Here is a 13,110-nt window from a genome sequence, read left to right on the forward strand (position 1 = left end):
CAGCACTGAATTTTGAGCATGGTATTGATAATGAAACCAGTCTGACAGAGCAGTTCCAAGCACTTCAAAAGAGAATGGATACGTTTTAAGATAACCCACAATATATAAGCTTAACTTACAAAATATATTAGGGTAATTGAATTTAATCAATTTAATATTTTTTTTAGATGCTACTCTAGAAGGGTCCTTCCAGAGACCAGCAAAATGGCCAATCAGTGGACTGATGAGGGACTTCCAAAACCATGATTTACAGGAATGTGGAGATTGATGAAAATATGGCATTATGTGTGAACTCATCGATGTTAAACTTGCTCTCAAAGTGCTAATGATGCTAAGAAAAATAGAGGGAACATTGGTGGTTTCTGTGTGGTATTTGGATGTTCAGATTTGATCAATGGTGATCATAGATCTCAGAACCATTGGTCTAGAGGAAGAGGAACAGGTATGAGAGGAAAAGAGAATATGCAAGAAAGACAATGACAGACAAGGCAGACACAGTGATGTTCATAAGCAGTACAGCTCCCTGAGGGTTTTAAAATAGTCACTCCTCCTCACTGCCAAGCACAATCACCCTGGCAGACTTAAAAAGCTTCATGTGAGCTCAAACTGTGGGAGCTGGAGACTCGCTGAATATAAATACACACTGTCAAGAGCAGGAGATGATTTGAAAGTAGTGGGAGATGATTTGACTGATAGTCAATGTTAAATTGTTGATTTAATCATTTCTCTTGCACCTACCTACACATGAGTACAGTTTCAAAACAGTTTCTACTGCTTTTTTGATTAGATGTTTTTCATGGAGCTCTAAATCAAAGTTTTTGAGATGCAAGTTATAAATCTGTCAATCAGAAACCTTGAGAGTACCGTATTTAAACGGCTGCCAGCATACCTCCCTCATTTACATGTATTTTTTGATTTTTTTGATCACCCCAACTAACCATTTTCATTCACAAAGTTTCAAGGCTCTTCATTGTGGACAGCAAGCAAAATAGTTTACCCTTTTCCATTGCTCCTGTAGAATATATGCCTTTATTACATGTCTCTCTGGAATATTTGATCGCAACTGACTATCCATTATATTATATACCATTATTTGTGTTGTTGCTAGGTGTTTGCTAACTGGCCCTTAAAGGGATGGTTCACCCAAATAGGAAAATTTTGTCATCATTTACACAAACTTGTGTTGGTCCAAACTTCTGGCAAGATTACTAATTCTAGAGGTGCATCATTAAATATTTGGTTTGGTGTGTGTCTTGATCAAGATCCAGCTTTGATTTATACAGATGACGCTGAAAAGGGGGGTATACACACATGTAAGTTGAGCTATCGCTGATTATCGTTTCACATAGTCGGGAGTGAAAGTGAGAAGAGGGCTTTTAATTATCAGAGACCCACAATGAGATAATCTGGAGGAGACAGTATCTTCTCTAATTTGACACTCATGAAAACTGTGGCTCCGATAAAGACCATGAACACAGTGTGTGTTAGATGGGGTAGAGAAAGAATGCTTAAGGGAGTGATTGAAGTGATGTTTGGATTAGCTTACTACTCTTATTATTGCTGCAGTATATAGTATGTAAACTGTCGATGTAAAAATACTTTCTCCTATCCCATCTTAATATGCAGAGAGAACTATAAGCCATTCTTTGATTGATTTTCCTTGGAAACTGTAAACGCTGTGTCTCTGTGGCGCTGTAAAAATATTGCTTTGTTTGTTGGAGCAGCCAACTGCCTGATGCAGCAACATTGGCAACCAATGGCATGAGTTTGAGGTGGGACAATCTGTTTGTTTAATCAACGGCAGACCTGTGCCATCTATCACATAGACCGCTGAACAAACTCAGGATTCCAGGATTGGGTTTAATTGGAGAAAACTCACCCAATCCAGTCAGGCTTCATTAGGGTTAAGTGGTATCAAGACTCATTATCAACTTTCTATATCAAGTCAGAGTTTGATCCAGTATGCATGCAAAGATGGCGCCACGGATGGCCGCCTCGCTATGGAGCGCTCCAGTTCTGTTTTTGTTTGTTTGACCTGTGTTTTTTTTATTTATTTACCAGAGACGAGCTGCTGAATATTTGGCAGCACACGCCAGACAAACTTTTACCAGTTTTTGATTATTTGGACATTCTGTTGGACATTTTAGTCAGAGGAGCAGCGGTGCTGTACAAGTGTGTTAAAAGACACAAACATGGGAAGCGAGCTGGCGTGCTGGTCAAGCTCCAACAGCGCGGCCAAGCATCCATCTAGCAAATCTCCACTCTCTTCCTAATAAAACGGACTAATTACTTCTCATCTGCAAAAATAAGGACTTTGCAAATTCTGCTGCATTGTGCTTCACGGAAACCTGGCTGAGTGAATCCATTCCGGACAGTGCATTACATCTACTGGGCTTCCAGCTGTTCAGAGCGGATTGCACCATGGAGTTAAAGAGGAAAAAAAGAGGTGGTAGAATGTGTTTTTACATCAACGAATATTGGTGTACTGATGTAACAATGCTGAAGAAGATGTGCTGTCCTAATTTAGAGGCGCTCTTCATAAACTGTAAGCCTTTCTACTTGCCACAGGAGTTTTCCTCGTGTATTCTTGTGAGTGTTTATATTCCACCGCACGTGTGTGTGAACGCAGCGCTGCAACAGCTGGCTGATCAGATCACAGACAAGAAACAGCTATATCTCACACGTGAACTGCCCAAATACAGACAGCTCATTACATGCCCCACCAGAGACAGAAATACACTGGATTGTTGCTACACAACAATAAAGGATGCATATCGCTCTGTCCCTAGAGCAGCTTTGGGACTCTCTGATCACTGTCTGGTTCACCTTCTTCCGATCTACAGGCAGAAACTAAAATCAGATAAACCTGTAGTAAGGACTATAAAGTGATGGACCAATGAAGCAGAGCTGGAACTAAAAGCCTTCTTTGACTGCACTGATTGGAGTGTTTTTGAGGCTGCAGACACTAATCTGGACAAGCTCACAGATATTGTGACATCATATATCAGTTTCTGTGAGGATATGTGCATTCCTGCTAGGACTTATTTAAAATACAACAATGACAAACCATGGTTTACAGCAAAACTCAGACATCTTCATCAGGCCAAAGAGGATGCTTACAGAAATGGGTATAAAATCTTGTACAATCAGGCCAAAAACAGACTGACAAAGGAGATTAGAGTAGCTAAAAGAAGCTATTCTGAAAAGCTGAAAAACCAGTTTTCAGCTAACGACCCTGCATCATTGTGGAGAGGCCTGAAAGACTTTACCAACTACAAGACACCATTCAACAACTGGCTGATGACCTGAATGTGTTTTACTCAGGCTTGGGGAGTAACAGATTACTTGTAACAGCATTAGGTAATCAGGATACAAAAATTAAGTTACTGTAATCCATTACAGTTAAATAAAACCCCATCATAATCAGATTACAGTTACATGTTTAAAAATGGGATTACTGTCAGGATTACAAATTTTAATTTCTGACAGAAGAAATAATGCATTTTCCTGGCATAAAGTGATACAGACAGCTGTTTGTTTAGAGTGAGAGATGGCTGAGATCATGGAGCTATAAAATACCTGGAGAGAGCTATCTGTTAGCATTCCCATTCTCTATGACTGTGTTTAGCTAGTGCAGGGTTCCCAGAAATCTAACGAAATGGAGGCTGCCATCATTCCTCATGGGCGCTCAGTTCCGGGATCGGGTGTCACGTGACTGATCACTCGTCAATGGGAACAGATAGGGAAAAATATAAATCAATTTCACGCTTTTAAGAGCCCTTCACAAACAATCCATCACCGGATGACGATGTGCTATAATGTAATGAAATAATTTAAATTGAAATGGTTCTTGGAAAAAAAATTATTTTGTCATAAAACACAGTTACTTTTGAATGGCTATCTATGGAGAAGCATGCATTTTGCCATCGGGTGGTGTGTTCCAGCATCTACCAGCAGGTGCTAACAGGGACCTGCTAACCAGCCAATTCCTGACCCTCTGGCTTAGATGCACACTCTCTTTGGGTTCTGTCTCATGACTCACTTGAGTCAGGAGCGCCTCCTACTGTCGCATACCTGTCTCACATCAGCACTCTGCTCTCAAGGCAAACAGCTGCTTCATCACAATTGCCACAGAAGAACATGCATTATTTTCTTGGAAATTTAAATGAGAAAAGCGAAACAACATTAAAGTTGAATTTATGCCTCCCAGCTGTGAAGATGCTCTCATTATCCAACGACCTGAGAATTTGAAGGTAATAAGAACCACACAGAAATCACATTAGCTAGGTTAGCTAAAATTAGTTAATATTAAAATGTGTTGAAATGAGTTAGCCTTAGTGCTCAAAGAAATCCGTGGCCCTCATCATTTGGCGGGAGCAGGAATAGCTGCCAATACTGATATAGAAATCCCCTGGTTTGCATGGTTGCAAATGCGAAATGTACTATATTAGCCAGGACATCCTGTATGTTGTTCCGTTCCATACTGAAGCTGAAAGAAATTACACCTCCCCCAGGTGAACGGTAATTAAACCTTCATCATTTAAGAAAAAAAGTTTTGAATACAACAACAATACAAAAATCAACTGAAACAATACCTCTGGAAAACCTGCTATGACTTTCCTTTTTCACCTCTCATGATTTTGCATCCCTGATCATTATTAACAAATCCAAATTGTACATATAAATACCAGCTTAATTGAAAATGTGTTTTAAGTTCTTAGGAATGAAAGTTCAAAGAAGAATTTATCTGATTTTGATAAATTATTGTTGAGAACAGTTAAAATGTCTGGGTGAATGTTCAACACTTACAGTAATTAGGAATAAGTAACTGAAAAGACACACTAAACGTTTGAGACGAGGAGGAGGGCGTGGCCGTGCAGTGAGGGTGCGCTGAGTCAACTAATCAGCGGGAGAGAGGGTTAAGGGAAGCCGGAGACGCCAGTTCGAGAGAGAGAGAGCCACATGCAGCTGGTGTGTGTGTGTGTGTGTGTTCATTTGTGTTACTTTACCCCGTTACAACGTTTAAATCTGTTTTGATCTATTCTTTAGAAGTAGATTTTGTTTTCTTTTTGGAATCAAAACTTCTTTCCCCTATAAAATCCTCCTTAAACAGAAACATAACCATAGAAATCAGCCATAAACTGTTAGCTGGTGATGTTTGACTTTGGATCATAAACAAGCAGAGGAAAGACAACTCTCCAGCATTTAATTATGACAATAATAACAATGATGATAACATATGATCTACATATTGAATACAGTCTGAAGTTAATGAATAGTGCAAATTACAGTTGCCTATACACACTAACTGCAATACATGGTAGAATTACATTTTGCAGTGTTTTTGAATCTGAGATATATCCTGTCAGATTTAATGTTAGCCAAGTCACAATTCAGTGCATCTGTTCTGATTATATTTGCTTTATGAGAATTTTTCTTTTTCTGTAGCAGATAGAGAACTCACCTGAATTCTTCAGTTGTTCTATATTAACAGCTCATTTTCGGTTTTCTTGGTAGGATGCAGTGTCCATGTTTCTTTTCCTTAGATATAATAAAAGCTACAACATTACTCATAATATTACTCAAACATGTTCTGTTTGCATTCAAGGCAAAATTTTAAGTTTTAGAGATCATATTGATTTTATCTTGACTTTAAATACATATGTGCCCTTGTGGTTATCCAAAAGTAACAAAAAGGTAATCTGATTACATTTCTTTCACAATTCTGTAATTGGATTACATTACTGACTGAATTCATTGTTAAGTAATCAGTAATCTGTAACGATTACATTAAAAAGTAACCCTCCGTACCCTGGTTTTACTGTCGATTTGAAAAAACCCAGTCACACACCCCACACCTGCTCCGACCTTCACAGCACACAAACATTAACATTTTAGGTTTATTTGGTCATAGATATTTTATGGCCAGTGTGAGAAAATTTTCAGGAGAAAATGAAAGTGTCTTTAGATAAAATGCAAGACTGCCAAAAATATATTTCTCACAAATAAATAATTATCATATACAGCTGATCTTTGAAGTGCACTTTACATTTTAGCAAGAGATACAGGGGGAGCAGTAACGCCGCTCCCTATATGCATATTACGCATTCTGCCTAGGGCACCAACTCCCTAGGGGGCACCAGAAACTCCACCGGCTGCCCTTCCTCACACGTTATACATTAGTGAAGGACCAATAGCATTCTTGGAACACAGACGATCACCACACAGTGGGACAAAGTTGTGAAATTTTAAATAATACCAAGCGATAGAAAGTCAGATTTTTAAAATTTAATTGTTTAGTATGTTTCCAGGAGTGTTGGTTATTCATCTTTTTGAGACGTTACAGACATTGGAACAATGTGTATTGAGAAAAGCACAAATCATAATCTATACAAATAAAAATGGTTTGACTTGAGTTGACTTTTATGTTACAATGTTTTTCCTACTTTGGCAACAAAATCTCAATGTCACATTTGCACTGTCAAACAAACAAGTGATAGCCAGTGCTGAAGCATTTTACCAATCAGAAATTAGCATAAATAATTTAGAATAAAAGTAATGGCCAGCATCGTCCAATTACCGCCAACCATGTTAAAATAAAATTATACATTATAAATTCTGAATCTAAATACTGATTATCATTGTCCCATGTCTGCCAAACATGTTGAGTGGTCCAAACATCATCTGCAGCCTGAAACTGTACTTTTGGTCAGATGTTAGTTGTGAATGCACTTGACTGCATAGGAAAGCTACAGTATGCTCCCTTACTCCCTATTTAGTGAATGACTTAAAGGGATAGTTCACCCAGAAATGAAAATTCTCTCATCATTTACTCACCCTCATGCCATCACAGATGTGTATGACTTTCTTTCTGTTGCTGAACACATACAAAGATGTTTAGAAGAATATTTCAGCTCTGTAGGTCCTCACAATGCTAGTGAATGGGTGCCAAAAAATTTGAAGCTCCAAAATGCACATAAACACAGCACAAAAATAATCCATAAGATTCCAGTGGTTAAATCTATATCCTCTGAAGTGATATGATAGGTGTGGGTGATAAACAGTTCAATATTTAGGTCCTTCTTCTTTTGTTTTTGGTGAATTGCAGTCTTTATGCATATCGCCCCCTACTGGGCAGGGAGGAGAATTTATTGTAAAAAAAGGACTTAAATATTGATCTGTTTCTCACCCACACCTACCATATCGCTTCAGAACATATCGATTTAACCACTGGAGTCTTTTGGATTACTTTTCTGCTGACTTTGTGTGCATTTTGGATCTTCAAAATTTTGGCATCCATTCACTTGCATTGTATGGACCTACAGAGCTAAAATATTCTTCTAAAAATCTTTGCTTGTGTTCTGCAGAAGAAAGAAAGTCATGCACATCTGTGATGGAATGAGGGTGAGTAAATGATGAGAGAATTTTCTTTTTTGGGTGAACTATCCCTTTAATCTCCAGTGTGCTGTCTGTCTGCACTGGTCTCAGAACAGTTCGAAATGCACCTTATTTTCATCCTTACTCCATATAAAGCCTCTGGAGGCTTTCACAATGTGAAAATGCACAGTAAATATAGGATTTCTAATGAAAAACTATAGCGCTATTGTCCACTATAGTGGTCATTGTGTTTAATAGCCTGGCGTTTCGCAATAAATCACTCAAATATAGCGAAGACAAAACACAGTGTTCACACAGAAGGACGCGGGGTCGCACAAGGATACAGTATATACTGCGCAGTATTCAGTAAGTAGTATGTTAGTGTGCCATTCTGAACATAGGCAGTATTGTCTACATTAATTATGTTCTTTTCATTTCCTCTTTATTTTGAAATCCGCTTTTATTTTGATCCTATAACGTAGCGTTATCCATAGCAATGCCCCCGGTGTAGAAACGACACAGAGGTGAAGTGGAAAAATCAGCTCATTTCGGTTCATGGAGCAGTTCTGCCTCTCACCATCACTAGTCCAGCACATTCATTCAGGCTTGCCTTCACATGCCCAAGGAAACTCCAGAGGCATCCAAATGTTGCGGATCATCTGTCCAAATTTACTACGTTCTCTCGCCCTCACGCACACATGCAAACTCTTCCATATGTATCAGAAGTCTTACTGTACATTGACTCAAGGGTGTCATGCACCTGTTTCTGACGGGGCACCAGTGGTAGTCCTGGCACACACTTGGAAAGATAAGCTTTTGCTAATGCTGATGATCTCAAAATGTCCAAATATCTGCCGATATAACAATCTATGACTAATTTAATGACACAAAGTGGGTGTGACATTTTTGGTAATCGACTAATCAGGCAAGGTTCTCAGACAATGTGACAATCTCAAAATGGTCAAATATAAACAAATTAAAATGTAAGTTTATCACTAGTTTTAAACAGCTTAACTTCATTGTCTTTCTTTCTCCACAGTTTAGCGCTGCATCCAGAGCGAGTGCTGGTGGCCACAGGACAGGTGGGCAAGGAGCCTTATATCTGTGTGTGGGACTCCTACACTGTACAGACAGTGTCCATACTGAAGGACATGCATACACACGGTATCGCCTGTCTTGCCTTCAACCTAGACGGTCAGGTGAGTGCTGTGAGCAATATAAAATATGGCAATAAGAAAGATGTATCTTTATACCAAGGTGTTAAAGAATAGCAAATTATCTTGTCATATTCCCACATGACTTTCTTTCGGCTGTGGAACACAAAGGGAGAAGTTTTGAAGAATGTACTGGGATCTGTTTCCCAAAAGCATCGTAAGCCTAAGTAGATCGTAATAACCATTGGAGCCATTGGTCTCTACGATCAACTTAAGCTTGCGATGCTTTTGGGAAACACAGCCCTGGTCGTTTTTCCATGCAATTACATCAAATGGGGCCTAGAGACAAAAGCACAAAAAAAATGGTCCATATGGCATATGTGCTATATTCCCAGTCTTCTGAAGTCATACAATAGCTTTGTGAGAGGAACAGACTGAAATCGTCTCCTCCAGTGAGCTGTTAACTTGCTGCTGTTAACTTGAGTCAGTGAGTTGAACTCGAGAACCAGATCAGTTCAATTTAAGAATGAATCATTAAGACTGGTTTATGAACCAGATCAACTGATTCACTGAAAAGATCCTACTAAAAAAAAAAACCTTCGTTCATGATTCGGACATCACTACTTCTCTCATTAACATAGCAAAGAGTTAGAACAGATGTCAAGATTTTCAGTGAATAACAATTTAAATTTGATCTGCTCCTCACACAGAGCTATCAAATGAATCCAGAAGACTTGGAATACAGTGCAAGAGTTGTATGGACTTCATTTAAAGGTGCACTCAGTAATTTTTTCCTCATTAAAAAAGTTTTACTCCTAAAGAAATTAAATGCAGTTTTGAAACATATTTATATAATCATGATGACTCACATGAGATGAGGACTATAGTCATATCAGTAACCTTATAAAAGCTGTTTTATTGTACATGGAGAGGGTCTCCTCATGGGGGCTTCCATGTTAGAATCACATGACCAGCCGAAAACTACTCGCTTAATCTCAGTAACTTCCCTGTTATTAGACACTTTCACTTGTGAATTAAATTAATCATGGCTGACTGTGAATAGTGAATTTCTTCAAAAGCATCTTTAACTGAAAACTATTGCGTTTGAATGATGCTGCATCCACGCCCCTATTTGTCAGTGTTAGTATAAGGCAACATGAATAAAAACTGACTGAGTGCACCTTTAAGGCAATTTGATAGTGCATTTGAGTCATTTTCTAAGCTTGAAAGACCTCCAAAAATGACCAGTGCAGTCTTCAGAATTTCTGCTTTTATGTTTCATGAGATAAAGAAAGACATACAGGTTATAACGACACGAGGGTGAGTAAATAATGACAGTATTTTCATTTCTGGGTAAACTATTCCTTTAACATTGTTAACTTCTCTCAGCATGAGAGTGTCTCTGGAAAGGTTCTGTGAAGCTGATTTTTAGTTGTTGAAAGTCACATCTGTGAAAACACCAACGGTGTGACTCCCGCAGTGTGCCAGTATGTGTGAGACTGTATTACTGTGTTTCTGTCGCAGTTGCTGGTTGTCACGAGACAGAAACACCAACATACTTCATCCTCAAATGACAAAATCAGGGAGCGTAGCCAAACGTTTCCTGTTTGAAACTGACAAAACGTGCAGTTTGACAGTTGCTAAATGCTAATGGCTTTAGAAGCTTCTATCATATACTTAAATGTGTTGCTGCTCTTGCAGGATGGCTACTGGCAGTTTTATTGACATTGGTCATTAATTTTCAAGGCTTTTTACAAAGCTATCGACACAGTGCACTTAGCAAGAATTGCCCCATGCAGCTCAAGTCAAGCAGTGTTTTATAGCTCAATAGCTGCAGGGAGCACATGGACCTCAACCAGCCTGGTTTGATCTGAAGCACTCTTATTGTGCTGTGTCACATACACACTGGGCGCAGTGTGACACTTTCATTTTGAATGTGAAAAATGTAATTCTTAACAATAGCACAACAAAAGACCAAAGCAGACAAGCGTTGGGCTAGATGGTAGATTGATCAAAAGCTCTCCACCTCACTAGAGATGATAGAGAGATATGTGACACAGCACCATGAAGTACCATCAATTTTGTGTTGTTCTGTTCACAATTTCGAATTATTCTTGGATACCAGCAGGTCTCATAAACAACCAGTATTCTTTTTTGTCCCTGGCTGCTCAATAAAATAGCTTTCCTTGTAGCTCTCATTAGACAAACACTGTTAGTCAAGCCAAAATTTTGATGGCATTACAGTTGATGCTTATTGAAGCTTTTTCTTGCCAAGAACCGTCTGTCCCGATATGACAAAGGGGCTGTCCAACTGACATTTTAAACCTTCATTCAAACTTTCATTTTACATGACATTTAAGGGTGGGCAATAGATTGTGCATCAAAAGTGATGAGGTTTGGCAAGCATATCACTACTTGCAGCTACCTACCACAAACAAGAAATATAAGAAACTTTGGGCAATTTCCTGTCCCAAGGATTGATTTTTATTCAAATGAACAGATTTGTACCATACCTTCTTCATTTCTTTTTGTTACTTTTATATGCCTTTTATGTATAGATTTTATTGTTTTAGCCTTGTCCCTGACCCATACTTAATTAAATAAATATTAAACTATAAACAAAGTCCATTAACAAAATGCAAATTATGACATATTTAAAACTATGATAATATAAACAAAAAGTGAAATAAACCTTTTCAATATTTGTGGGGTTTTCACCAATTTCAACTGTCCAGCAGTTGTGGTGTCATTTTCCACCACACCAAACAATTTTGCTCCTAATATACAATATATATATATATATATATATATATATATATATATATATATATATATAGTACTGTGCAAAAAGTACTTGTTTCACAAGAACATTTGTCTTCAAACAGTAATATATACAATTATATGTTTATATATTCTGCCTTTAGTGTATCAGTAGGAAATATCAATTTTAGATTTCAGCATGCCCTTTACAAATAGAATTCAATAGAAGAACATGGAGCCCTACAACAGATGGTACAGCCCCCACAGAGCCCGTATCTCAACATCATTGAGTCAGTCTGGGATTACATGAAGAGACAGACACAACTGAGACAGCTGAAATAGATAGAAGAACTGTGGTGAATTCTCCAAGAAGCTTGGAACATCCTATCTGCCAACAACCAAGAAAAACTGTGTCCAGGTGTACCTAGGAGAATTGGTGCCGTTTTGAATGCAAAGGTGGTCACACCGAATATTGATTTAGCTTTTTTTTTTTTTTTTTTTTTTATGTTTCTGGACTTTGTATGACTAATTGAATAATGAAAACTATTTATGGCATTATTTTTGAAGACATCCTCACTAAGCAACATTTTATTCAAGCGCCTAAAACTTTTGCACAGTACTGTGTGTATATATATATATATATATATATACACACTACCGGTCAAAAGTTTTGAAACACTTACTCATTCTTTATTATAATTTTTTTTCACATTTTAGAATAATAGTAAAGTCATTAAAACTATGGAATAACATAAATGGAACTATGGAAATTATGTTGTGACTAAACAAAATCCAAAATAAATCAAAACTGTGTTATATTTTAGCATCTTCAAAGTAGTCACCCTTTGCCTAGAATTTGCAGACATGTACTCTTGACATTTTCTCAACCAACTTCTTGAGGTATCACCCAGGGATGCTTTTTAAACAGTATTGAAGGAGTTCCCATCTATGTTGGGCACTTATTGGCTGCTTTTCTTTATTATTTGGTCCAAGTCATCAATTTCAAAAAAGTTTTTTATTTTTTATTTTTTATTAAATTTTTGTTTTATAATGAAATAAATTAATATGTTGGCACAATTATATTTTTGTCTACAAAACTAATTTCAAACATTTAAGCATACGCCTTCAGATCAAAAGATTTTTAAGATCATGAGAAACATTTCAGTCAAGTGTTTCAAAACTTTTGACCGGTAGTGTGTATATATATATACTGTATATATCTAATATATATATATTTTATTTATTTGTTTCTTCTTCAAAAAGTTAGACAAGTGATGCTTGAAAACCCCCAAATAAAATTCAAGGTGAGACAATAAAATATATTTTCACACTTTATATATGTATATAAAGTGTGAAAATATAATTTTATTGTGTGTATTTAGGATAAATAAAATATTTGCTATGAAATTAACCTTAGCCTTAGCAAGACAAAGCAGTAGGACATTTTATTCCAAAAATGTAAAAAATTAAATTTTCACCGTGATAGCAATTTCAGAACTTTAAGAAGTAATGACAAAAATGACATAAATCTCCTGTGAAGCATGTACATACACTGTTGGACATTGTTGGTAGACAAATGTAAAAAATGGATCACACTGTGAACATTTTTTTAACAAGACTTTACTTCAAGTAAATCAGCACCAATTTTTTTTTTTTTCACTTTGAGCACAAGAAACAATCATATTGTGCTGTGTCACGTTAACTGTGGGCATAGTGACACTTTCAGTGTAAATGTAAACTATAACATCATTGTAGAACAAAAGGCCAAACTAGACAGGAGTTAGATGGTCTATTGATCAAAAGCTCTTCACCTCACTGA

General features: G+C 37.2%; 1 protein-coding gene across 1 annotated transcript in view; it reads left to right on the plus strand.

The window, feature by feature from the left end:
- The window catches only part of LOC127411295 (echinoderm microtubule-associated protein-like 5), a 144,746-nt gene that overhangs the window by 44,119 nt on the left and 87,517 nt on the right, over positions 1-13,110 (plus strand). The window contains exon 2 of the mRNA XM_051646769.1: positions 8,417-8,576. Within this exon, the coding sequence (XP_051502729.1) occupies positions 8,417-8,576 (160 nt within the window). The remainder of the gene's footprint in view (positions 1-8,416; positions 8,577-13,110) is intronic.

This window comes from Myxocyprinus asiaticus, chromosome 20 (genome assembly GCF_019703515.2).
Source record: "Myxocyprinus asiaticus isolate MX2 ecotype Aquarium Trade chromosome 20, UBuf_Myxa_2, whole genome shotgun sequence".
NCBI lineage: Eukaryota > Metazoa > Chordata > Actinopteri > Cypriniformes > Catostomidae > Myxocyprinus > Myxocyprinus asiaticus.